The following is a 27,869-nucleotide window of genomic DNA, read 5'->3' on the forward strand; positions in this document are numbered from 1 at the left end:
TTCAGCAGATAGTACACACTGCGTGATGGTTGAGGCTTTTGAACACACAAGAAAGACTGCTTCTTTTTCAGATAAGGCTGCTGACAGGTATGCATATGCGGGAGTCCCGTTTCCGGTTTCCTGGTCTGTAGTTTACAAGCATGAACTACTATTTCAGAACACACTGACTTGTTACATGCAGTAATCGCACATTCAATGAAGGCTTATAAAAATTTCTTTGATGAATAAAGAAGAAAAGCAATACAAAATGTTCACCTTGGTGAGGATGCGCTCCAGCAACTGCAGAGCCAGCAGGCGTTGCGAGCGCACCTGGCTTCGCAGAAGGCGCAAGATTTCTGCAGTGCTGTAGCCAGCCATCTGAAAATGCAAGAGATTGTTACCGTTCGCATGCTGTGGTGATTTTTAAGTTGTTATAATGAACACTTTATATTGCATGTTCAGTTTATGTCAAACCTTTCAAAATGTGACCATTACTATATTTCAATTTCTCAATGTGCCCTCCATCTCTTGTATTACCCCGCAAAGAGCTCTTAAGGAAGAAAAATAAATCACAAAGAAGACCACTGTGAATGTCTGTGCTGTGCGACTTGTAAAGTCATTGCTATTCACATGTGAGCGCAGTCCAGTAAAATCAGCCAGGTGCAACATACAAGTGGTCTGTGCACAGAACGACCATCTATCATTTTCTCTGACTTGTCCTCTGACATTTGACAGAATGAGCCTGACCTCAGGGTTATCGCCATGGTGATGCAAGCCCCTGTGAACGGGCACTTCCTGGTTTGGTGGCACCAGCTCCCCTTCGAAGTCAAACCGTCCAATGCACGGTGTTGCTGCATCCTGCACGACAGAACGGGTGCATACAGAATAGAAGGATACCATATTTCTGCGTGTATAACCCACACAAAAAATTCAAAAAATGTAACGGTGATATCAGGGTGTGGGTTATATGCGAATTTGGCCTTGAAGTATGGTTTCAGGGCAGCGCACGCAGCGCTGCTGTGAAGCCACACACTTCAAAGCAAGGTTCTCCACCACTCAAAGTTTCGTTATCTCCTAAATGAACCTCCCCTTCTCCTCACCCCTGCGTGTTGAAGCTCCCTTCTCCCCACTTTCATGGGCACCCATTCTCCTGCTCTTTACTGATCACCATTTTGCATTTAGTAATTAGCAAATCGTGCACGTGGCGCTGATAAACTCATACGTCACCCTTTCCCGCGGCGCTCCCTCAGTCCATGTGAAGCGCTTAGTGATACAGCGGTGAGCCAAATAACTGTTGGGGTTTTTGGCTCAGTCGTGTTAAGATCGCCGTTTCCCATGCAAGAGCTGCTTCATCCGCGCTGTCATCTCTGTTGTGTGAATGCTAGCTATGAAGTGATCTGATTCATGTCACTTATCAGGTCACTGATTCGTCTGCGATAACGTCCGGCAAGTGAATCCAGCTTTATCAGCATCGCCAAAGAGGGAGGGAACAAAGCCGCTGGCTGAAGATACGGCATGGATGAGTTGTGCATACGCAAATGGAAACTGTTTTTGCAAAGATTTGGGCGTTTTTCTACGCAGTTATTTCCGCGGATTAGTATATGTGCGGATATTTCTTTTTTTCTTTCTGGGCTGTTGTAATTGGGGGTGCAGATTTTACGTGGTGGCAGGTTATACGCGGAAAAATACAGTAGTTAAAGAGCAGTACTGGTAAAATATTAATAGTAATATTTGTGAAAGGTTGTGAAAGGCAAAGCATACAAGCCGTATTGCACAGGTGAATGTAATGCAATCATACATGCGACTTATACTTTGATCTATACTCTGTTTCATAGATAGCAGGCAATACTACGAGGGCTAGACAGACTTCTCCCTCTGCTTGCGTTCATGAGCGAAAATAGTGTGTCACGTGTGAAAGGAAGATATAGGTATGCACCATGTAATTTGATGTAACAACATGTCTGTTACTTTTATGTTGCAAAATATGGCGTAATTACAACATGAAAGGCGTCAGAGATTTGAACCAATTCAACACCGAATGAGCAGTGACACAGTTGTGCTGCCAGTGGCCACAGTGCACCACTTTCACTCGCGACCAAAACATAGTATGTCGGTTACTGCAAGCACAAACGTGCCCCAATAATGTCATTTAACATAATGTCACGCCCACAAGCTTACGTTGTAATATATTAAATAGTTATTTCGTAGGAAGCATGAGAGATCAAAAACAACTGCACTGCGAAACGGGCGGCATGTGACTTTTGTGACAGCACTAGTATTTGCATAGCCTCAGCAGTGTTGCCTGCTAAGTATGAAACGGAGTATACTTTCCAGCATAGTTTTCTAGCCCATTAGGAGAACACGTTGCCATGTACAATATGGCATAGCAGTTGTGCTCGATCCATGCCTCCAGTCTAGACAATAATAAGCAAATACAGGAGCCCAAACAATTATGACTCAATTACTATGGTAAACGAACTCAACGGGCTAACGTTTCACAGTGCAATTTTGAGCTTTCCTTCTGCTCCCTACTCACTGACAGGCAGACGGATGAATATCATGAGCATGATCATCGTAGTGTGGTAGCCACTGCCACCAAGCTTGTTATTGTTACCCTTCTGTTGAACAGCAGCTGTGAGGCACCCCAAGTGTCATCTGCTTCCTTGCAGTAGTGCACAAAAGACAACAGACAAGCTAGGTGCTGGTGTGTTCAGTCTGGGCTCTGACCTATCTACTTGCTTTGCATCTCACATGCTTAGCCACGACACAAATACACAAACTCAGTCAACAACACAAGTCCAAGGGCGAAGTATAAGGCAAGCGTAACTATAGAAAGAAAAAGAATGCCAGATCACCACGGCACCTGAGGATCTACAGCCTTCACTGGTGGGAGCATGGTCATCCACTGCAGCTTGTCCTTTTCAACTTCATCCATGTGAATCCACTTCTTGGCTGCCTCTGTTGGCTTGATTGGCAACTCGTCTTCATCTGCAGGGTGAGGCAAATTGACACATAGATAGTTAAAAACCCCATAACACAGTTTTATGAGCTCTGCTATGTTATCAAGGATGGGTGCATTTCTGGTGCTGTACACCCGGCGACAAAATATTCTGGGGAATGAAATTTGAGAAAAAAGCTGAATATCTCCACAGCCTCATAACACAGCCTGGTATTTGCATTTCGGGCTTCGACTAGAATATGCTAACAACATTGTCCATATACAGTTTTACTGGCTACTGCTACAGGCTGCGGAGATATTCAGCTTTTTCTCAGATTTCATGCCCTGTAACATTTTGTTGCCGGGTGTACATGTGTAATGGCCAAACAATGGAAAAACAAAACAACTGAGAGTGGGCGTCCAGCAGAAAATTCAGGACTCTAGTGAACTCTAGTTGGTGGCCACCGCAAACACCTGCAGGACATCCATGAATAAAAAGAAGACGGTAAAGAAATTGAGAATATACTCATTTGAAGACATGAAAACTGAATGCACATGTCAGGGGTTCCTCGAAAGAAAACCTCGCAGTTGAAGAAAAATTCGTCCTGGTCCGGGACTCGAACCCGGGACCACCGCCTTTCCGGGGCAGCCGCTCTACCATCTGAGTCCCGGACCAGGACGAATTTTTCTTCAACTGCGAGGTTTTCTTTCGAGGAACCCGGTTGGGTTTCCATAGTAGCGAATTGCTACATTTGGGTGGATGTCTCAGTTTCTCTTTAATTACTTATCTCCACCTAGCGGATTTCCGCTGAACTATTACATCATATACTTGCCTTTGCTTCGAGTTGTCGACAAATTCGACTTCGCCCTGCCATCTGCTAGCCGCCTGGTTAGCTCAGATGGTAGAGCGGCTGCCCCGGAAAGGCGGTGGTCCCGGGTTCGAGTCCCGGACCAGGACGAATTTTTCTTCAACTGCGAGGTTTTCTTTCGAGGAACCCGGTTGGGTTTCCATAGTAGCGAATTGCTACATTTGGGTGGATGTCTCAGTTTCTCTTTAATTACTTATCTCCACCTAGCGGATTTCCGCTGAACTATTACATCACATGTCAGACTGTCCCGAAAATATTAGAGTGGCTCTGCACTCCCTTCAATTGATTCATTGAATGATTGGCTGACTGATCTCGGCACCCTGAAGCTACATCTTTGCTGTGAGGGCATTGTAGTCAAGAAAAGTGCAGTCAAGCAAATTATGAAATGCATAGAATGTGCAATTAGTGGTCTATTATTAGAGCCACAGAATGGTTGCCAAAGAAACGGAAACAAAGTTGGGGGAGACGGACAGTTGGCAGATTACGAAATTTGCAAGCATGTGCTAGAATCGGCTGACTCAAGACAAGCTTAACAGGAGGTCACTGGGAGAGGCCATTCATTGGCAGCAGGTTTAAAATAGGCTGATCATGACTGTGACATTAAAGGTCAACGAACAGTACTGCTTAACCCGGTCCAGAGCTCACCTAAAGCTGGTGCTTGGGCATCAGTGGCTTCAAGGGAATCGACAGCGGATCCAGCAGGCATATCAATCTTGTGTTCAGCACTGGCTGCCACATTTGGCTTAGAGAAATCCAGTTTTATATGCTCTGTTTTGAAATCTGAAGGAAATAAAGCAGTATGAGACCCTGGGAGAGCAAAATGAAAGCAAGCTTATAGCTGTCGTAACGTGCAATGAAAAGCCAACGACACAAACTTGCACAACCAAACATGGAATTTTTTAAAAGCATGCGCAATGTGAGGGAGCACTACTGACTTCAAAGCAACACGTTATCAGAAAACATAACACTTAATGCAGCGTCCAGTAAAAATTTAGTCGGTGCACAACTGGATATTTCAACACAAGCAAACACCTCAGGCTGTTAACGCTTCACTAAAAGCATCACTTAAAGTAAACAATTACTTAGCCTACAGTAAGTCATGCAAAAGACGTTTATGAAACCAGTTATTCTCAATTAACTGTCAAATTTAAAAAATGCACTGTAATTAAGGATGCTTCCTTAATAGTGATGAGCAAGCTTTATCGTTGTTTGTATGCAAACCAGCTAGTTGCCAAACAATTAAAGATTGCATCAAATGATAGTTATATCGTACCTGGTGTCTGTGGCTTTGTACTTGATGAGGCATCATTATGCGTACCATCTTTTGAGACCTGGATGCAATTGGCAGAAGCCTGCTCTGCATGCCCCCTTCTTGAGCTGTCCAAGTCCGCGAGCTTCCGTCGAGATTGCAGGAATGCCACTGTTGCAGGGTCTAAGAGACCGAGAGAAATATTCAAGTTATCAAACCTACTCATTTCACTAAAGAGCGTATATGTTACATTAATGAAGAGAAAGAAGTTACGTGCATATGGATATCTACACTAATGCACCACATTTTTATTATACAAAATGCAAATGTAGGACACTAGAAGCAGCTTCAGAATTTTTTTTTTCTCTGGTCACCACAGAAACTGGCCATCAAAAAAATTTTCCAGTGTCAAGTTTATTGCAGAAAAAGTACTAACATTTCCCCAATCCTTATCGTATAAGTTTTCTTATGCGCTGTATTTACACTAATGAGGCCTTCCATTGAATTCGGCAATGTTGAAATTCAATCTCTTCAACTAATGCACCTTATCTGATAAGCTGGAATTAAGCTACCATCTGCAACAGATGACTTAAAAATTTTTGTTCAGAATTTTTGTTGAATGTTGCCCAGAGGAGCTTCAGTGTATTCAGCAAAGTGTACAGTATGAAATAATAAAGATGCAGCAACTGCGCCATCAGTTTCACTGTAACCAAAGAGATGGACTCCTCAGTCACTGACACAAGCACATGAGCTTTCAGACACAGGTAGCCAGTGCAATTACAATGAGCTCCAGTGGTGAGCCCTTTTACGCGATAGTGTTAAGAGCCCCGTGTCGCAGAAAATCCGGCGTCGGCGTGGGCGCGGGCTCGCCGGCGTCGTTGGCAGAAATAATCATCTCGAACCAACCTGACTGCGCAGGCCCTCCACGTGGTGCAAGGCATTAGTGAACAAAATTGAACCTACAGACGTGATAGCGTCGGATTGTAAAGACAGCCAAGGATTTTTGAATGCTATCGCGTTCCAATCTTAAAGGTGAAGCTTAAGCGTCTTCCAAATTTTATTTAAGACAAGGTGAATATTTGGAGATCTTGCCAAAAGTTATTAGGGTATGTTCAAAGTACAGAGAGCCCAGGGGACGTATTCTGTAAGAGTCCACCTAGTGGACATGTCCATTACGTCTACTGCTGAAGTTCTGATTGGCTGGGCTGGGATGCGCTTCAACAGGAGCCACGTGCCACAGCCAATCAGCACTTCAGCAGCAGACGAAATGAACTTGTCCACAAGGTGTTAAGATATTCGTCTGCTCTTCCTGCACACACTGATCGGGCGCTTATCGACGAAATGAGCCGTAGTGACCCTCTGCCTACAAGCATGCAGACTTTCTACAGCACTAGATCCTCTTTGAAACTGTTAGGTTGGCTTTCTCACAAACCTGAAGGAGCAGAATATGGCAACAACACTCATCATAAAGTGACAATAAGTTTTAAAAACATGTTTCTTACTGTATGCTAAGTAATTTCCTGTATTCTACGCACAAACAAATTGTACTAGAAGTACTCTCATAACCCTGGTTGACAATATGCAGTCCGCCATGTATTGGGCTTGGTGCATTGCATTGGTGCACCTTGCTATTTATGAAAAGGGTCTATTGCAGCGTCATGTACGGCACAGAAGATGAAGGCATACCCAGCCGAGAAAGGAGCTCCTGTCGTGCTTTCATTTTCTCTTCATGTGACATGGAAGCCAGTCGTCCGAGGTTTTCAAAGTGCACGGCTTCATAATCGTCCTTTGACAAGGCCGAGCCGGATGTTGACACTGAAGGTGGTGGTTTTGGGAAATCATGGTGCTGACTTGCTGGGCTTGGCTTCTTCAACCTCGTTGCAAAGAGGCTCTTGCGACCTTGCAATGCGATGCCCTGCAATAAAAATTGATGCAATGAACAATGCCATAAATGCCAGGAATGAAGAAATCATGCCGTATCTCTGTGGGCTACCAATCACCACAGTGAAAATTGGCACTAACAGTAGATGCAGTGGTGCGTACAGGAAAGCATCACCTCTGAGTCAAAACGTTTTTATGAGAAGCTACACAGACTCGCGCAGTATTTTTTGTCTGTGCATCAGCATTCAGTTCTCTAAACGAAGCTTGCCCATGGATCAAAAGGCTTGTTGCTGGGCAAGTTGGTCTGGCTTACTATATATTCCTTTAATGGCAGGCGAACAAACACCACACAAAAAAACAGCACATGTGCCTGCGTCATGTTTTTCATGTGGTGTCTGCTTTAAGACTGTTAAAGAATGTATAGCTGCCCATATCTTTCTTTTATAAAATGGAACCTAGCTCTTTTGCTCGTTGGCAGGAGTGTTTTCATTGAATAAAATAATCTGAGTAAATAACAGCAAGAACTTCTACAAAGCTAAGTTTTTTGAGAGCAGAAACAATGAAGCATAAAAATACGAAAAAATGAGGTAACGTCAAAATAAAACTGTTGTTACTAACATTGTAAACATACCTGAAAAAAAAAAGAGAATAATGTTTGCTTACCGAAACTCTCGCAGGCTCCGGAAATGGTGCTGTTGTGGCAGATGGAGGCTTTATGAGATCTTTATTTATACTGCGTTCCTGTATAAGCATAACAAAAAATCCATTTGTATTCTTGTTAGCTTCATTTGCGGGGTCAACACACATACTAAATGATCAACCAAATGAAGCATAGCTTCACCATATTTTTATGTGGTCCTGCCCTGCGTTCCACATAGCGTCATAATCACACAGTTACCATAGGCAAACGGTAAACCCACTCTTCGTGGTAACCACATGGAACATGTTCTGGTCTTAGTGCAGAGCAACACAGGCACTATAATAAGGGTGAGAGGCTGGAGTCATTGTTTACGATTACAGCTAAACACTACTCTAGTGAAGGAAATGTAACAAGCAAATCAAAATAAATTGTGGGTTTTAATGTCCACACACAGGCTACGAAAGATGTAGTGGGGTCACTACAGATTAATTTAGTACAAGCAAAGAGAGAATGACAGGACACATGCTAGGCTTTCAAATGGCAGTTTATTTATATTTCTTTTTTTTTTTGTGTGGTAAACACGTAAAAGGAAGAAGAAAACAAACAAGTACACAGGAGCCACTCGGGAGAGGAATACAACGAGACAAGAAAAGGCTTCGACCTTTTTTTTTGTGCATATATTTTTGTGCATATACAGATATGCAGGTTTAAGGGCAAAACCAATAATCCAAACTAAGGCTCATTATATGACAGGAATGAAATTGCTGGGGTATTTGAGCTCTATTTCAGATATAACAAAGACAATGAGGAATTGACACACTTATCATGTTCCATGTGAATATAGTATGTCTTGAAGATCACTGTATTAATCATGTGATTAAACAAAAACAAAAAATTATGTGACAACACGAAGTTAGATATTGTGATACATCTCAATCATCAAGGGGTGTAAATGTTTTCGTGTTTCTTCAATTTGCATCGTTGCTCCATAATTTATTCATGCCATGAAATAGATTCACTGCATGCCAGACGTGTTAATGATTATGAGGATGATTAGGAATGAAACTGCGCGCGAAGTGTGTGTCAGATTGAAGGACGAGCACAAAGCTACCGCTTGTCATCCGCTATTTTAGCTTGTGTCCAACCAGGCACTAATCAGTAAATATAAGAAGCTAGATATACCAAATCTTCTTCTTAAATTAGCCCTTTCAGTGAAATTAAACGCAATGATGAATAAGAAAAGAAAGAAATGAACACATCAGACGCTGCTGTGTTACGGCCAACACATAAGTAAGCGCGCAGCTTTTATACGCGCGCATACGGGATGATCTCTTACAATGACATCGCACAGCACGGACTCCAGTTCCACATGGTCCACCTCAGTTGACTTATCGCCTGGCTGTCCCAGTGACATTTGAAGTAGCTATTGGCGGTTTTCGGCCATAAACACCAATGGTTTCGTTTGGTTCGGGGACAGACGCCCTGGCTTTGGACTCGTGGTTGGTCCGTTCTGTTCGTACCAACTGCACCGATGGTTTTTCGCCACTTTTCAGAAACTCGTCTTGCATCTGCATCAGTTCTTCGTCGGTCTCGCCTCGTTTGGGACGGCGAACTGAGAGGGTATCCATCCTGCTGATTAACGTGCTCTAAAGCGCGAAGAGAATGGCACAACTTTCAATACTTTCTCAACACAGCGTACCCTACAGAGTGCGGCATAAACATATTTCCTTTCTTAACACAGTGGTGAGATGTTAACTCCGCTCATGACAAGGAAGAGTAACGCTCGTTCATAAAATTCAGAATAACTTATCGAAACCTCTTCCATTCACCACACGTGTATTTACCCTTTGCGCGCGTTGAGATCCCCACTTTATGAGAAGAACCTCTGTCTACTATTATTTACTGCGTCTCAAAAGTATCATTGGTAAATACTAATCACATGACCAAATATTTGTGGGAAAATTTGTAAGCGCATTTTGTAAGCCCACATGCTGACGCTAATAAAAACTAAATTCTCCACAACCAAATATTTTGCAGCAATTTTGCTGCTTTACTACGGACTGTAAAATACACGGCACAACTTTTCCGCAGCCACAGACAACTTTTCCGCAACCTGCCGCAAGTGGTGTGACTCGACCAGAACACGTGACTCTTGCAGGCTGGCAGGCAAGACGGCGGGAAGCTCGTTTCGCTTGTTACACCGCTTTTGTGCTAATGTAAAATAGTGTTAATATCAGCCGTTTCGTCTGAACTCTTACAAGGGTGCGTCTTTTGTGTCGCTATGAAACAATGAACCTCGTTGAGTTCAAAGACGTGCTTAGCGGCGAAATAGGAAGGTACGTCAAAATCGTTGGACGGTAAGTACTACTTCAGATATGAGTAGATTTGTGTATTTTCGGGACATGTCCCGGTTTCGAAAGATGTCCTGATGTTTGTGTCAGTTACTTATCTATATGTGCATCTGCCAAACTGCTTGCAATTGGTTTTAAGAATTTACGTTGGGTGTCCCGGAATATTAGATTGTCCCGTTTGTCCGCGTTTTCTATGACGTTTCCAGCGATTTATGACGTTTCCAGGCGCGCGGTTGATGATCACTTGTTGAAACGTTTCACTTCGGCGATCAGGCGCGCGCTGATTGGCTGTTTTGGATGAGCTGATTGGCTGGTTGAGCCCGACATCATTCAATTTTGCTCAACCAGCCAATCAGCGCGCGCCTGAAGGCGAAAGGCAACTATCGCCGAAGTAGAACGTTTCAGAATACGGCCCCTGCTGGCAATATTTTAGCCTTGGCAGGAAGCACTAGTGGTTTCCTCTGCCTATGTGCCTACGGCGTCCGAATCAAACTGTCTAACTGTAAACTATCTTTCATTAGAGGGGGTCGTAGCGCTAGAAGACACGGACAAGAACGAGAGAACAAGACGAGCGCTATCTTTCATTGCTTCAATATTGCAAATAACGGTGACAATATCTCATTTGTTTCTTGTGCCTCGTGTGTCCTGTGGCGCCTGCCACAGTGGTTCAAGATAATGGGATGCGTCCGCTTTCATGACAGCTCCTAAACTGAAAGGTTATAGTTTCATTTTCATGCCAGACATTCATCTACGAAACATATCAGAGGTGTGCCGTAAATACATCCAACTATTGCACCTTGGCATGCAATACTTTGTGTCTCGTGTCTACTGTAGTGCATACTGCACAGAGTTACACTCTACCAGGGTGTGAAGTCATTCAAAAGCCATCGATGGGGCTGGCTATCAAGTCCCGCAATGTTGCATACACCGAGCCCAGCTCGGTATATAAAAGGCGAGAAAATAAAGTAGCATCTGTTCGGGTTCTTTACAGACCTCTTAGATTCTCCTTCCCAGCATGATATGCGCTTGACATGTGCGAACCCTCTTGACAGCTTCGAGAACCATTGATACGTATGGATTTTTACCGAGCGAACAGCACAGTGTGGCGTAGAGGTACAGCTAGAAATCTTATATTCTGTAGCAGGAAAGTTGGACAGTTCTGCTAAAGAAAAACATTTCAAGTTGCTCGCGAGGCAATCTGACATTGAGTGGGTGCGTTAGCCAGGAACAGCGAGTGGCGATTACGACTTGGGCGCATAATTTAACTTTCATTTATACTTTATACGTTGCAGCAAATACCCCAGAAAAAAAAGGGGGTGTAAGAGGGGGGGTGGGGGAGGGTCACTGATGCTTTTATCTTTCTTCTCTTTAGAAGTGAAGCTCTTGTTCTCCAGCTGACTTTAAGAACATCTTTAAAAAGAGAGGACACAGGTTGAGCGAGCGGCCGCTTCAGATGTTCTTGAAAATTTATTTCTATGGTAGAGCTAGAATAAAGCAGCATGGTGTTTTGGTGCCCAGAGCACGATAAACATTTTGATGCCAATCAAAACAGAATGAACATATTTCGGGGCTCCATGCACTGTCCCAGAACGTGCCTAGATTTTTGGTGTTTCATGTCCAGATTCTTGTACAACTTTGTCACACAACGATCGTAATTATTTCTTTAGGATCACTAGTGATGTTCATTTAGCAATTTGGAGGAGCTATTGAATTGTGCTAAGTATCTGTTGTAAGCTTTCATCAACAGTGAAATTGTGCCTGACTTGGGCATATGTGATAAGTCCTAGTTATGTCTTGCCAACTTTATGCAAGAAGTTCAGCATTGAGTTAAAAATCTGTGACAACGCAACGAGAATATCAGTTGGCTGTTATAGTCGTTTGTGGCTCTAGGCACTGTCTTTGCAACAACACATATCGTGAAATAATAATAATAAAAAAAGCAAAGGTGTGCGAGATTAGGAGAGTCAGTACCTGACTTGCTACTTAATTGTTTTTCAATCTACACGTCTTGCAGCGTGGTGGAATTTGATGACCACCAATTCATGGTCGTCGTTGAAGATGCCAGGCGGAACAAACTTCCAGTTCGCCTGCTGCCCACGGAGACGTGCCTGAACATTCATAGGTTTCAGATGTTCATCTTCAGTGGCCTCATAGCACGGAGATATGAGAACGTAGACGGTAAGGTGCATTCTTCTGTGGTGTGCAGAAATGTCACCAAATTGAAAAGTGCGTCTGTGCTGTAGGACAGTGTCATAACTTGTTGCTTCGCTTTCTGGTCAATAGAGGGCCAAAACTGTTCGTTAAATGATATCAAGTTCACCTCGTCTTTTCATTTTTCCTATTAATACCTTTATTTTCCCATTCCCTGAATAAATTATTCAGGTAGAACTGCTTCTAGACCCGCCATGGTGGTGTAGTGGCTACAGTGTTGCGTTGCTAAGCGTGATGTCGCGGGATCAAATCCTGGTTGCGGTGGCCGTATTTCCATGGAGGCAAAATGCGAGAATGCCGGTGTACCGTGCATTGGGTGCACATTAAAAATCCCCAGGTGGTCAAAATTAATCCGGAGTCCCGCACTATGGTGTGCCTCATAACCATATCGTCGTTTTTGCGTGCTAAAATGCAGAACTTAATTTATAAGAACTGCTTCTTAATGGCCAATGTTTCTTTCTAGATTATTCTTTTTAATCATTGTTCTAATTGACAAATCGTCAATTAGGTGGTTGTAAAAAAAAATCGTAAAACACATCAAAATGAGGTGTTCCCAGCAAAGTGCACATCACGTGTTTACTTTTCCCGGCAAGTAGATATGCCCGCAAAATATGAAAAACGCTTAACCTTGCACTCGGCCGCGCAACGCTTGAAACAGCGAAGCTTGGCGATCGTAGCCCAGCATTTTCCGGAAGTGCGCGCGAACTTTTCATATTGTTATTACTCATGATGATAATTTCTTTTTGCGCGTCTCGGACTTACGGCCGTCACTGCGCGTTGCTTGCAACACCGACACCGCGTTGCAATGCCGACAATGCGTTCCATCAGACTCGCTCCGTGAATGCGTCTCTCTCTCTCGCTCTCGTAGCGCGCAAAACCTCTTCACCTCACAGAGCACGAGCGTGCGAACGCGCCAGCTGTGGACAAAGACGACAACGCTCGAACGCAATCATATGATTCGCATAAATGCATGTTCTGCCAGTGTGGCTTTATAGCCTAGTGGTTACGACGCTCGCCTTGGGACTGTGGGTACGCGGGTTCGAATCCCGCCTCGGCAAGAAAGTTTATTTTCTTTTATTTCCTGATACGAACCACAAATTGTGGCTGGCTTAAACAGCTTCGCTGTTAAAATATAATGTGACTGCGCACGGGATATTAGCGCCAGCAAGCAGTCTCAGTGGGAAAGAAAGCTGTTCCTCTGTTACTGGGCCTAGCGACAGCGATAACAGCACGCATGTTCTTTCCATGATGCGCGAACAGCTCTCGGCAGTTATTACGAATCAAGATCAATGAAATGAGCTACCCTGAACGGCAAGCCTGAGATGAACAGCTTGCTTTTCTTCTGAGACTGTGATGACACTTCTACTCTGTGTGCATGTGTGCACAGTCACATGATATTTTTCATATCTTACGGGCTTTCTCTATTTGCCGGAAGAAGTAAACACGCAATGTGTACTTTGCTGCTGGAAACACCTCCTTTTGACGTCTTTTTTATTCTTTACGAGTTTCGAATTGACATGTTGACAATTAGAACAACAATTACAAAGTTAGATAATTACTTTGAATTAAATAATCAGATGTAAAGGAGAAAAAAATTGCTGGCAGTTTCTCAACAACACTCTAAACAACATACAATCGATCTTATTCACATATAATGATCCGTGTTTTTTTTTTTTTTTTACTCAGTGCATGATACTCACTGTATAGCATATGGGCGTAGGGACACCAGGTGGACAGATGGTGACTTTCTGCATGCGTCTCAATGTCATGTTCTGATGCTAAAGCTTTAATCTAATTTTCTTTGTTAAAGCACTGTGGGTAGAACCACTCATCATCAATAACAACACATTGTTCAACAGTGAATAATTTATAGGAAAACTCCTTGCACCATGGTTTTGGTTTGTAAAGCTGCTAAACATTTTGTAGTGTGCAGAAGTGTGACAACACAAAATATATGCATAAATGCTGCGGCATGCTCAGAATTTGATATTGCAATGTGTGGAGGATGTGAGAATGCACTATTTGTTAGGACTGTGTTGAACTGTATACAGCATTAATTTAGGGGCTCTAGCGGGGCTGCACCTGTGCATACCTGTGTGCTTTCTAGAGATTGAAAGAATAATAGGAATTTCATTGTTTAACCTTTTTTTGCTTGGTTGTTCAAGTGCTCTACCAAACATCAAATGTGTCAATGCACCTGTTGTGTACACAATGTGATATGACGCTAGAGGCTTGTTCTTAGGAAACCCAAACCATACAGCTGCAAATAGTTTCAAACAGGAAAAACTCTGAGCAGTTGTGGAAATTGAGCTTTGTTCAATTTGAGCTTTGTGAGTGCCACTACCGTATTAAATAATCGGAGGAAATACTGACTTCTAATTACTTGATTCCTGTCTCTTTTGCAGAGCGCTGTCTACAAGTGCTAAACTTTATGCAAGTTGACTATGGGCTGAACTTGAAAGAATTCGAAGACGTCCAAAGGCTCAGGGGAGAAGTGTTAGAAGAGTGTGTTGCCGTGAACTCCAAGGTTGCAAATGATGTGCTGTTGGATCTCAGTGACAAAGTGGAATTTATGGTTGAGGACTGGGATGAGTGCCTCGAAGTGGCTGTCAACCACTGTGACAGAAACGAGCGGTTCCCCTTGGACGAGAACAGTGTGTCCCTGGAGGAGTTTGTCTTCGGAAGCTGCGACGACCGTCGCCTCAAGTGCATGAGGCCTCTGCCGTTCATTTATGAGGATCTGGTAAAACAAGTGTTCCAGGCAGTCGGGGAAGAACGGTATATGTCGCTGGCTGTCAAGAGGTTTCTTGACAGGCTTGCGGGCTTATAGCAGAAGCATGTGTAAGCTTGAATATGTTTCTCTTTTGAGCATTGTGCAAGCGGTAACCCCACATATGTGATTCAGTGATTGCCATCTGTTGTCCCTTTACACTATTTGGGAGCACAAGTTAAGTTTGTGTCTATAATAACTTAATAGAGTGTTTATACGATGTACAGAAGCTAGAGGGGAGGGGAGGTCAAGTGCTGTCTTTGTTGTGTTTGCTATCATGGACAAATTTGAAACGTGAACTTGGAGTTATAAAGTTAGCTCTTATGCGAGATGCTATGCTCCAGTTTGCTATACATATCCATTAGTCTAAAGTGGTGTGGGCACCGAAGTGAACATGCATGTAAAAAACCATGTTGAAATCACATGATGTGGCAAATGTGGGAATGATAAGAATTCGTTTCAGCTAGCCCATAACATGTTCATGTTTAATTTGTTTATGATCACATTATTACCACATCTACATATTTTTCGTGTGAACCTAAACATTTTACCAGCAAGTGTTGTTCAGTGATAACCGTTTGCAAGTAACAGAAACAGTACAAGCATTCAGTATTTTTACACAAGAGAAACTTGTATATATATATACTTTGTATTTGCCGAACTGATGGTTGGGCGAGTTGGTACGTGTTCATGGTGAAATTTGTAGCGCTCACAATAGACAAGGACACAGTGAAGGTGGACACACGAGTGCTTACTCACAGCTGTTTATTTTTGGAAAGAGACAGAACATAAGTGCACCAGCTATCTGCACTGAGCATGTGCAAAACGAGTCATCAGTTTTTACATAACCAGATTACTAAGGTTCAAGCCGTATTCAAGAATGCAAAATTCTTTGTCAGTGATTGCAACCGACGGTTGACTGATGCATTTTCCAGCACACCTTTTAATACGGAACGCTTGCATTATTTCACGTTAGGTTTTTTTTTATCAGAAAACAAAATATCAGTGTCAAAAAATACTGGATCACAAAGACATAGCTTGCAGTTGTTAGACAAGTGCAAATAATTTTCTTTTCCGAGAGAATGTTGATGTTCTTTTAAACGGGTGTTTATGCACCGACTGGTTTGTCCTATGTATATCTTACCACAGGTTAACGGAAGCCGGTACACAACACCTATTCTGCATTTTGTGAATTTTTTATTGTCTTTAAAACCGCAGCTGCATTTTCTTTCCCTATTGTCAAACTTTTTTTAAACCGCTTGGCACAGTTCTTGCACCTTGTTAGGAGCGCTGAAAACCACTTCAACGCCATACCGGCTAGCAACATTCTTTAGCCCATGGGAAAAATAACAGAAGTGTTCCATATTAAAAGGTGTGCTGAAAAATGCATCAGTCAACCTTCACTGTGTCCTTGTTTATTGTGCGCGCTACAAATTTCACCATGATTACTGTGTATTTGTTGGTTGTTGCCATTTTCACTGTTGTAAGCAAGAACTGCATTGCTGCGATTGTGTGACAAAGTAAATAGGTATGTGGTAGCATTTTACCTTTTCTGATAATGTATGCCAATGGAGGACTATTCTAATGTATATACACTTATCTAGTTAATTAGTTTCCTCTACATTTTTCTGCTGTTATCAAGCTTGAATCTTGAATCGTCCACATCTAATTTTATAATTTTCCTTTTTTTATATTCTATTTATGTTAAAGCCAGCTCATTTCCAGATGTGCATTTATTTACTCAGTTTTCAATGTCATTGTGAAAATACTTTCATTATATTGAATTATACATACATCTAGCTGTATAATAAATGTAACAAGTTGAATCTACGTTGTTCGCATGTAGTGTAATAAAATATACTTAAGTTTTTTACTTACATAAATTGTTTGGTGTTGATATCCCAGAGACAACGACGTCCTATGGATATCCTATAGACATCCACTGCCAGGACCTGGATATCCTAGGGATATGTTGATTACATCCTGTGGACGCCCCTCGCACGATTGTCTGGTCGCACTTTCCGTGTCCTGTGAACATCCCTTGCATGTCCGCGAGGGACATCATGGGGACGTGCTGCGTACATTTTACGGACATATGCCAGGGCCTTTTGCATCATTTTTGCTATGATATGTCCATTACATTCGCAGCACATGCTGTGCAACAGATCCAAAGGGGTAGAGCATCCACGCATCAAGAACAGATAAATCACATGCGCACGTTACGCACGCACTCGAGCAAAAGTGCAGTATACTCCTCATTCTTCTAGGCCTTCTGTCATGCGCAAGTGGCTCATTGAACTAACTGAACTTTTCAAAGTAAATTGCATCGGAATATTTAAAAAATATGACACACGCGAGCTGCAGACATGATAGCTTCAAATTGTAATATGAACATGCGAGAAAACATAATGCTAGCTGTTACGAGGAAACTCGAAGATAAAGCGCGCTTCCTTTCTCTTTCTTTTTTGTCCCTGGTATGTGCCATTAAGCTTGGACCCTTTCAGCACTATCACCAGGATCGGCCCACTTTTCAGCGTGACACCACCACCACCATCGAAACTTAATTGTGAGCCTACCTGAAGCTTCGCTTAAAACAAATGAGTAAAAGAAAACTATGATGGGGAGCTAGGGGGACGATCAGTCTAGCATGTCTAGCATGGTAATCGATTAGATTCAATCAGATATGTTTTCAGATGTCGGATATGTTTCCTTTACAGCGGTTTTCATCCAGGCGCACAAAATGCGCGGTTTTGCACGCGCATGCATGTATCGCAACGTGCGCGCGCGTTACTTCATTTCTGTTTTACTGTTTCTTCTTTTTTACGATGGCTTAGCAGCGCCTTCTCAACTCCTCGCGCGAGCTGGCGCAACAGCTGTGACGCACAATACGAAAATTTCCGCTATTTTTTTTTTTTTTTTTTCATTGATCGAATGCGCACTGCAGAGAAAAACACAGCGGTTAACTGGGTCGCGCGATGAGCCGCGTTTCTGGCGGATTCGATTGATACATTAGCTGCGTTAAATCAATTAAATCTCGAATAGAAATAATGCGCGTTTGGTGGGATTTAAAAAAGAAATCGGAGATTTCGCTCAAAACGGGTTCGACTGGTCGCACGATCGCTCCGCTTTCGCAACCTTGCGAAAGCGACGCGACAAGTAACCGCGCGAGCAAGCAAGTGTGCGTGCATAAGGAACAAACAAGCAAAACAACGCCCCTGCACACCCGCTGAAGCCGGCGTTCTCCTGCCTACCCTGTCTGGCCACCACAAGCAGTCGGCCAACATGGCAGATCAGGCGCCGAGCAAATCTGATATTACGACGATTTTTAAGCGACTCCGGTCAATACCAGCGAACAAGGTGAGTCGAATAAACTAAAGACTCGCAATGGGCGGATTCGACGTCCCATAAATATCATTTATTGCTCGAGCCGCCGTCCTGGCTGGCGCCTTGCGACGCCTTGCTCGCGGTCTGTGCTCTCTGGAGTGTCATCGTTTTTGCCTGGACTCGGAAAGAACACGTCGCACAGCGACCGCCGCAACGTTATTACGCGTCGCTCTGAGTGTCCTGTTATCGTAGCCGCTGCGTCTGGTCCATTTAATGAAAGACTCGACGCTTAACCTGTTTTCGTAGTTCTCAACGGTAGCGTTAGTGCCGTGCGGTCACCATATGCTTACGGTCACCATATGCTTATCCGGCTAATACCTGTGTCACACGGGCATATTTGGAAGGCCTTCCAGTCAACGGCCTTCGAAACGCCACAACTCTATCGACTCAAAGGAGTTGTCGCGCTGCTACACGGCACATTTGAAAGGCCGTTGAGTGGTTCAGGCGTTTCTCGCAAAATTGTGTGGCGCTGCGGATCTTTATTTTCGTTTTCATGTCACCAAAAGTTAAACAACATTAAAACCACTTAAAAGCACTATAATTTTGTTTTATGTTTGTTTATACGGCGAAATGGCGGCGATATGACGGCAGCCGGCAGCACATTGAGTAGAGGGAGAGTGTACTAGACAACATGGAGAAACGAATGAACACAAGCACGTCGCTGTTGTCGAGAGTATGTACAGTTTACACATGTCAAGTGGTAAAAATACTTTATTGAATAATCAATAACACTCATATATAGTGTTTTTAGAGCATTTTGGTTCGATTTGTTTTTTCTAACCATGAGTACGAGCACACTGTGAACGAGAGGGCATGTTCGCGCTGTTTCCGCTTCCGTAGCTCAAAGGCCATTGAGATTTCGATAGAGTTGTGGAGTGCTCCGTTGACTCGATAGACTATTGACTTGACGGCCTTCGAAACCGCTCGTGTAGCAGTTCGAACTTGACCTTTGAGTCAACTGACTATCGGTTGGAAGGCCTTCGAAACGCCCGTGTGACACGGGTATCACACGGGCGTTTCGAAGGCCTTCCAACCGATAGTCAGTTGACTCAAAGGTCAAGTTCGAACTGCTACACGAGCGGTTTCGAAGGCCGTCAAGTCAATAGTCTATCTGTTTCGTAGTTCTCAACGGTAGCGCTAAGATTGAATGTGTCGCGTAGATCTGTGTCATCTCGCGCTGCGCGTCATCAGTCGGCTTTCGCGTACTTGTGTGCAGCCGTATAAACGCATTGCGTTTCTGCGCTAAACGAAACCGCCGCTCTCGTATCTCTAGCCGCTTTTCTGTGTCAAATTCCGGGCGTAACCTTGGGCGGGTACTTTCTGTTCGCCGGGAGACCCCCCGGGACATTTCTAACTCGTTCTTCTTTCGAACATTCGACTTTCATACTATTTTGGCGTTTGTGGTAAACTGCTAGCACTGTCTGCCAGGTTGATGTTCTGAACTTCGCCACCGTCGTTCGAACAATCGTCGAACATGAGGCTGTCACCTGTGTCAGAAGTTCATTAAAGAAAAGGAAAAAAAAAAAGTCGTAGTTCGTTGGTCATTGATGGCACCGTCGGCACTTATTAGTAATTGATCTTATTATCTTGAACATAATGCACACATTCTAAGATATAATGTGCATGACAATATTCAATCGTTTTCGCTGGTCGAGGGAAAATAAAGCATCAAACACAATTACTGCCTTGTTGCAAACTTCGACGTACTTATCTGCGGCAGAATACGGTGAAAATTTTTGCATTTAGGAGAATGGTTAACTAGGCAAGGTGGTACTGGTTCCTAATTAACACCAGCACAACAAACAGAGCTCAAGAAAGAAGCAAAAATAGCTAGAACAAGGCACTCTTCAAGCGGGACAAGCAAAGTTGTTCCTGCCGTTCTTGTGTATTTCTTCGTCCCTGTTTTTATTGGGCTGGTGTTATGACATAGTGAAAGATGGTTGTACGCTTAATGACACAGAATCACGGAGGAAAGATAAATGTGGTATATAATCCAAAATCAAATTGCGTGTAAGCTTACACGATTATTTATTCTTAGAGCCAGTTTACCTGCTCTGAATGAAAGGCTAGGCACAACCATCCCATCTTATACCAGTGACACAAGATCACTTTTGATCACAATAGATCTCTATACGGATCGGATTCCTTGATCACGATCAACAGTGATCGCACCTACACGGTCCAACGATCCGGATTGAGTTCGGGTGAGCTCAAGAGCACTATAGTTGTCCTTAGTGGGTCAAAAGTAGTACATATGAAATTCGTCTAATATGATATAAAAATTGTAATATAAACTCTCTTTTTTGAAGAAAATATTATTTTCTTTGACATTGTGGGTGAGGCTATTATCGTCTGCTGATCGTCTGCAACTTTCAAAACTACACAGCGTACAATTGGAATCAAGAGGCTCGATCGTGATTGTCTGGGTCCAGATGGACCAGCAAGTTCGGGGTCCAAAGTGACCATGTAGCAGCACTTAATTCGAATCGAGCGCAATTCGAATCTGGCCCAATTGCGACTAAAAGTGACCTTGTGACACTGGTATTAACTTGAAATAATGTAAGTTTGGGCATATTGGTGTTCCATTTCTGCATCTAGTACACAACACAAGACAAATACAGAGTGAAGAACTGACGAAGACAGGAGCTAACTTCCAACAGATTTATTTTCAGAAGTGTCATACTCGTATATAAGGGTTTCAGTAACAGCCTGTGCAACCGCATTTGTAGCATTTTGACATCACATACAATGATCAGTGCAAAAAAAAGTGTGATGCTTCTGAAAATAAATTTGTTGGAAGCTAGTGCCTGCCTTCGTCGGTTCTTCACTCTGTCCTTGTCTTGTGTTGTGTGCTGGATACAGAACTGGTATTAAACAGCTTCAAGGCCTTGTCGGCTACTGGTCAGCTACCATCCATCTCTGCTGCTATGCTGGGGTAAGGAGAAATGGTGTGGAAGGACACCTATCTAGCAGTCGAATCTCGCAAGCACTTTCAATCCCATCTGAGTCAATGTAGATTGAATTCAATGCAGATAAAGCGCCACTTGGCATTCATTTTCAAGCACCCTCAATCAAATTATCTTGCTGATCCTAGTTAGGGTTCTTCAAGTGGGCTCAAATAGTTCAAGTGCAGGTTTAGGCAGCTAGTATTGTCAGTTAATGCACAACAGCAGTGTTAAAGGATGTGTATGTCGTTTGCATGCATTAGCATGCTGAGGTGCTTGAACAGGTCAGCCAGATCTGATGCTGTTGTTGTATTCACTGAAATCCATGCTAGCCGTGATTGCACGCTGATGCCAAAGATAGATGATAGTTTTAATGTATGAAAGCAGACGTACAAAATCTATCAGCAAAAGCATGACTTTCGTCTGTAATGATTGTTGCAAGTCATTTTGATAACGGTATATGAAAAGCCTTCTCATGCTTAGGGGTTGCTCATCAGTCGTGTACTTGCACATTATTGTTGGCTAGCTGTTCGCTGAGGTTGTCACGTGGCTTAAAGGGCCCTTCACCATGCCACAGCAAATTTTGGTTGTATGCTGGAAGTTGTTACGTGCCCTCTAAGGAGTGTTCTACCGCAAGAGTTTTTAAAATTACTTCGTTAATAGCAGAGATAAGAATATTTGAAGTGCCGTGAACCTATGATTTCAGGAGGCAAGCATCACCGCCAACATAGACACTCTCTCCACTTGCCCCGTCTAGCCTCTGCAAGCCAAATTCCTTCCTTGCGTTTTCCCATACTGGAGCCGGAGGATCACTTGACGAATACGTCACGAACCCCCGCCTTCTTTTTTTTTCTCTCTCTCTCACGTTTTTGCTGAGTGGTGCACTTTTGGTGATGGTTTCGTGTGCGAGCTGTTGTGTTTGTCTTGTTGTGCAGCGCACAATTTTCTGCATGAGAGCACCTGATTAGTGGTATAAGTCAGTGCCAAAATCATGAGCACGAAGGCAGGCGCGAGAGAATGGAAGAGCATGATCACAGCGCTGGAACACGGTAGAAAGTGACAGTTTCATTTTCTGCGTGTATGACTGCACAACGTGGGAAGAAGCAGACGAAACGGAAGTACATCTTTCTTGCTATGGTACAAAGTAAAACAAAAACACGCAAACGTTCGGTTTGTATGTTTTATTATTTCTGTAAACTTTAATTCGTCTATTGAAGCAACAGAATAAAGAAATAACTGATGTTGCCTTGAATAATTCTCAAAGTCATGTGTCAGTGTGAGTGACGTCACAGCAAAGCCATGTACGTAGGCACACGTAAACGATTGACGTCAACTCTCCTGCTGGGAGCGCGGCACCTGCGAGGAGAAGCGCATTTGATTTGAAATTTAAGCTCTTTCCATAGTGTGGGGGATGTAATACTTAGCAGACACGATATCGTCATTAGCGCACATTGTATGCACTGCGCTTGTCAGCTGAAAATGGCCAGACCTGGTGAGGGGCCCTTTAAGGTGCATCACTGTTGAATACAGATCAACCCCAATGTCATGAATCCAGTATTTCTTCAATAATATATCTACCATGATTGAATTAATACAGTACGTAATTATAGAAGCCAACTCGTGCAGGAGAAAGACAAACCATACATTTTCTGCTGAGAGGAACAATTTCATAGATTGCAATGTAAAGAAAATGTAGGGGAATAACTCCAGGACTTGTGAATGCATTTTCTTCATTGCAGATGTAGGGAGTGCTGGAGTGCACAGATTGGTACAATACTCGGGACTATTCGTTGATAATTTTGAAATGTTGTTTAATTGACAGTTATCAACAGATTTACCAGTAAACGTCTGCAACTTATTTATGATGAAATATTTCAAGTTTATCCTTAGTGCCGATATTGCATTGTCATGATCTGGCCGAAACATATTTGTTTTGCATGTGTAGCGTGACACAAATTTAGACCTAGACTTGGATCGACACAATAGAACAGCAGAGGCTCACATCTGCAAGAATGTCAGCTGCAAAGAAAGAAACAACAAAAAATGACAGGTGACAGTTGTAGAGTTGATGGTCATTCTTATGCTTGGGGGGATATGGCAATCTTGCAGCATACAACCGTCAAAATCCTAATTGTACCGAGGAACCCTTGCTGAAACCTTTGAAGAGTTTATAGACAGCAAAACAAGCAATCAGAAAAGGGATATCCAAGCACTTGGCTGGCAGGTTTTAGTTAGGTTTCAGAACAGTTCTCAGCAAAAAATGAGTGCTGTAAAAAATAAACATACACAATTTTACTTTTAAGTGCAAAAAAAAGCAGCAGAGATAGCTTGTGCAACTCCAGAAACCTACTGCTGTGCATCTTCTTTTCAGCCTCAGCCCTCATAGGTGCTTATAATAGAGAGATTGATACTATACTTCAATCCTTAATCATAATCATTAGCTGATTTTTGCCCATCATAGCCAGAATAGCTGCTACACCACAAAAATCCCAATTTGTACAATCATCACACAGTTCAGGCCGAGTGAAGGGCAAAGGAGATTTCTCATTACCTCTTTATAAGCCAACCCTCTTCAGCTTGCAAAAATTGGATAGTTTCAGCTGAGTCAGCTGAAACTATCCAATTTTTTGCAAGCTGAAGAGGGTTGGCTTATAATCATTCCAGAAAAAAAAAAATAACCTCTTTCAGTTGTTTTTTGGCCAAAAGTGGTCGATATGATGGGTTAGTTGGACACTTAAATGAAGGGTTATCTTGGCAACCCATCATATCTAATGTATGCTATGGTCATAGCTGAAATATTAAGTATATCTTTCCTCGTAGTGTGACTACACTGTATGCTGTTTGCCCTACAGATGGGGGTGAACTTATTTTTGGCCAGGCCATCAGTGCATTTGTGAAGGCGCAGACGTGAACAGTGAATGTTGGTCTTTGTCCGGTGTGATGCACTTGTGACGGCTGTGTGGGCAAATGTGTGTCAGCATGCAGAGTGTAAAGTGTGCAGATGAATTATGTCATTTGCAGCGCATATTTGTAGCACCCAAAAGCATTATACGAGCATTATATTGTCATGTTGTGACTGTGAAGAATAAGACACCACCAAAGGTGTGAGTTAAGAAGTAGACTCTCTACTGGCGAGCTTGTGCCCAAGAAAACAAGTAATACCAAAGCACAATGGTAACATTGTAGCAGGATTGTCGGTCATTGAAATCTGATCTGCGGGTCAAGTGCAGTGGCCATATATACATGACTCATCGACATGACTCGTCGGCATCACTGATGCTCGCGTGTGTTCAAGAATGTACATCAATATTCGTGTTGTGCACGCAATCTTATTAGACAAAATTATTTCGGTATAGAATTGGTGACAGCATTGTTCCGATACATGTAGGCACATCTTGCACCAAGCGGTAACATTGTAGCAATGGTTAGTTCGTGAAAAACGGTCCCTGGAAAAAGCCATACAATGTACACATGTCAGTGGGATATGTATGTATTGCCAGTGCCTTGGAAGAACAAAACGTGCTGCTGAATTTGAATTTGGTGGAAATGTTTAGTGGGGTGGAGGCCCATTAGGGCTGTTGTGCAGCCCAAGTTAAAGTTTTCTTAATTGATTACATGCGGAGACTTCCATTGCCTGTCTGCTGTGCAGGTGTGCTTTGATTGCGGTGCCAAGAACCCGACATGGGCCAGTGTCACCTATGGCGTGTTCATCTGCATGGACTGCTCGGCAGTGCACCGGTCCCTGGGGGTGCACTTGTCCTTTGTGCGGTCCACCCAGCTGGACACCAACTGGACCTGGCTACAGATACGTGCCATGCAAGTGGGAGGCAATGCCAATGCGGTAAGTTGCCTCCTGTCGCTCTCAGCTATGTGGGCTCTTACGTATGGCTTTTCTTGGTCTATTTTGTTCGTGGTGCCACTACCTCTTTATTACCATCAGTCTAAGTTCACTGCAGGTTAAAGGCCTGTCCCAGAGATGTTGATCACACCTGTACTATCAGCCAAACCCACACTACCTACAAATTTCCAAATTTCATGACCATGTTTAGTTCCCTGCTGCACCCGATTGCGTTTCCCTTTCCCTGCCACACATACTGTTGGTGTAACATACCACCAGCTGTTCCCAAGTAGCCGCTTTAAGCCATCTTCACCAGACCGTGTTCTAGTGTCGGATGTTGACAGGTTGTTTGTTCCTAATGATAGCCGTTCCATAAATTCATAGCACTTTCTGTTATGTACCAGGTCTGACTGTTGCCTTAGGTGCACTGTTGCCGATGGCAACAAAAGTTTCGAGGGTTAAAGGGACACTAAAGGCAAATATGACGTCAAAGGGATAGATTAATGCTCCAGAATGTCTAAGGCGTTGATATTATCGTGAACAAAGCTTTAGTAATCGAGAAGCTGAGGTATATGCAGGACATGATTTGAGACTCGCCCGGCGCATTCAAGCAATAGCTCGATGATGTAGCCACTCCTCACTATAATTCTGGCACTAGTACTCAAACACTCGTAATAAAAATATCATTGCATTGCATTATAAGACGACAGGAAATGCTACTTGTCCAGTCCTATTCGATTTTTAGAAGAATGAACTCATTGATGTTAACCTTGACAATGACATGTGCGGTCAAAAGGTTTTGTTTTCGCTCGACTCTGTGCTGCCTGGGGTTTTGCGCGTCAGTAGTTTCATTATCGCGTAGTGCTGTGCTGGTTTTGCTGGCTTGCGAAGTTCACATTAACTGCAAGAAGCAGATAATCAACGTTTATGAGATGTCGTGGGATGCCCGAACGGTCCACGCCACTTGACCAAGAGCAGCGGCAGTGGCGAATCCAACACTCTGTCTTGGCTCAGTTTTCTCCATGGCTGTGCGTTTGTGTTTTGTGCAAGAAACTGAAGTACCGTCTGTTGGGTGCCGTTTTACTTACCGATGGTACCACTCCTCGCTTGGGGGTGGGCCATGTGAATTCACTAAAGCTATGTGGACCCTTCAGGCACGATTTTGTCTTAACAAAAGTCTTTTCTTGACATGAAACAAGTGCTGCAATATCTCTGGCATGGTATTGTAACAGTCCGCGTTGACTTAATATTTGTTTTTAATGTGCCTTTAATTGTGAGATTAGATTGCTACACTGTTGGAAATTACACGTTTTCAGGTGTTCCCTTACGTCACTCTGGTTGCCGCCTTCAGTTTAGAGTGTTCTTCATTCAGTAGCACACAGGACACATCACTGTCCAGCCAGTGAAACCTTGCATGCATCAGCATCGGTAACAACTAGCACGGGCCCACGAAGTTTTAACCCCTCGCTCTTAAGCTGAAGTTCGCACCACACCTCCAAAAATTAGTACTATTTGTCCAGCCAGGCCACCGTTCCATGGCTTTGCTCACCGGAAACACACTTCTCAACTCATTTCAGCTTGAGTAGTTGACATTCAGTACTCTGATTTAATGCAATATTCATTTATTGATTTTATATGCATCTTTGTATTGTATACTTCAACCCTGTCATCCACTAAAGATAGTGCTATGTGCTTGCTATATTCAGAAGTGTGGTCCTTGTGAAATTCCGTTTAGTTCCCCTGTGATATTCACGGTAGTCCTTATGTCCCGGCTACATTGTGCACTTTGTGCATGTGTATCAGGCACCGACTCTCGCTTGGTCATGTGTGCAGGTGTCATTCTTCCAGCAGCACAGCTGTACCAGCTCAGATGCGCAGCAGAAGTATAACAGCCGTGCTGCGCAGCTGTACCGGGAGAAGCTCCACCAGCAGGCCGCCACAGCGATGCGCGTCTATGGGACCAATGTGTGTACTGCTCTTCTCACTGTGCTTAATTAAAGGGGCATTAAACGGCAATGATAAGTTGGATGGGTAAATTGCAGTTTTGCAATACCAAAAAAGGCCAGTCTTGCGGCGAGAATAACGTTGGCAGGCTGAAAAAGATGGAAAAAATTAAAAAATTCTGGTAAAGCTGCTTTGGAGGTTTTTGCCCCATCACTTAGTGAGATTTTAATCTTTTACAGTGTTCTCTTTTGACTAGTTAATTGTTTATAAGGAAGAGGTGCAGTCGCATTCAATATGAGCTACAACAGAGTGTCCTTAGTCAAAAGGGCTCCGAGACTGCACAGCAGCGATGGCATACGGAAACTTGCTCTAATGAATAAATACCAGTTGTGGGAACGGTGTTTAGTTAACCTATTTTTCGTAAGTCGGTGCCGCCGTTCAGTCTTGGGGCCCCTTCGACCACGAGCATCGTGTTGCAGCTCATATTGAACACGGCTGCACGTTACGTTATTAATGACGTAGTGGTAGAAAAATCTTGTATCTCTCTTCTTATGCTTTATTAAATAGCTGCCAACTCCGTAACATGGGTATGGTGGCATAACACCGGTATGGTGGCAGAATTCATTCAACGCACAGCAATTTATTAATACGATCATTTAATGCAACCAATTCAAAATGTGTGCTACAATCAGCGTAGCTTTGTTTTGTAGATTGCGCTGATAACAGCACCTTGTTACATCACGCAAGATGGACGTAGTGTACTGATGCATGCATTAGTTGCGGCACCTCCTGCAGTGGTGTCAAGCCACTCAGCGGCGCCGTCGCGGATAGCTGGGCATACGCTGCATCGACCATTTTTTTGTCTTTCAC

General features: G+C 43.3%; 3 protein-coding genes across 11 annotated transcripts in view; 2 read left to right on the top strand and 1 right to left on the bottom strand.

Moving 5' to 3' along the window:
- Positions 1-9,468, bottom strand: part of LOC119464304 (RNA polymerase II-associated protein 1) — a 35,757-nt gene extending 26,289 nt beyond the window's left edge. The window contains exons 1-8 of one of the 2 annotated variants that reach the window (XM_037725214.2): positions 8,893-9,468; positions 7,580-7,657; positions 6,722-6,950; positions 5,060-5,218; positions 4,432-4,593; positions 2,843-2,967; positions 727-837; positions 256-357 (exon numbers count right to left, since the gene is read on the bottom strand). In XM_037725214.2, the coding sequence (XP_037581142.1) occupies positions 256-357; positions 727-837; positions 2,843-2,967; positions 4,432-4,593; positions 5,060-5,218; positions 6,722-6,950; positions 7,580-7,657; positions 8,893-8,970 (1,044 nt within the window). In that variant the 5' untranslated portion in view covers positions 8,971-9,468. The remainder of the gene's footprint in view (positions 1-255; positions 358-726; positions 838-2,842; positions 2,968-4,431; positions 4,594-5,059; positions 5,219-6,721; positions 6,951-7,579; positions 7,658-8,892) is intronic. The other variant, XM_037725215.2, reaches the window with a different exon arrangement.
- A 205-nt stretch (positions 9,469-9,673) lies between these two features.
- Positions 9,674-16,765, top strand: LOC119464313 (uncharacterized). Of its 3 annotated transcripts, none has more exons than XM_049655787.1 (3): positions 9,674-9,892; positions 11,922-12,085; positions 14,524-16,765. In XM_049655787.1, exons 1-3 carry the CDS (start codon positions 9,846-9,848, stop codon positions 14,946-14,948), a joined length of 636 nt encoding a protein of 211 aa, XP_049511744.1. In that variant the 5' UTR covers positions 9,674-9,845; the 3' UTR covers positions 14,949-16,765. The 3 variants fall into 3 exon arrangements, with proteins under 3 accessions (XP_049511744.1, XP_037581153.1, XP_049511745.1); XM_037725225.2 differs by having other exon boundaries at positions 9,676-9,913; XM_049655788.1 differs by having other exon boundaries at positions 9,678-9,818.
- A 1,198-nt stretch (positions 16,766-17,963) lies between these two features.
- LOC119464308 (ADP-ribosylation factor GTPase-activating protein 2-like) overlaps positions 17,964-27,869 on the top strand; it is a 34,337-nt gene continuing 24,431 nt past the window's right edge. For 2 of the 6 annotated variants that reach the window (XM_049655781.1, XM_049655782.1), the window contains exons 1-3: positions 17,964-18,245; positions 24,867-25,058; positions 26,889-27,020. In XM_049655781.1, coding sequence (XP_049511738.1) covers positions 18,171-18,245; positions 24,867-25,058; positions 26,889-27,020 — 399 coding nt within the window. In that variant the 5' untranslated portion in view covers positions 17,964-18,170. The remainder of the gene's footprint in view (positions 18,246-24,866; positions 25,059-26,888; positions 27,021-27,869) is intronic. The other 4 variants (XM_049655783.1, XM_049655784.1, XM_037725220.2 and 1 more) reach the window with 3 other exon arrangements.

This window comes from Dermacentor silvarum, chromosome 9 (genome assembly GCF_013339745.2).
Source record: "Dermacentor silvarum isolate Dsil-2018 chromosome 9, BIME_Dsil_1.4, whole genome shotgun sequence".
Taxonomy (NCBI): Eukaryota; Metazoa; Arthropoda; class Arachnida; order Ixodida; family Ixodidae; genus Dermacentor; species Dermacentor silvarum.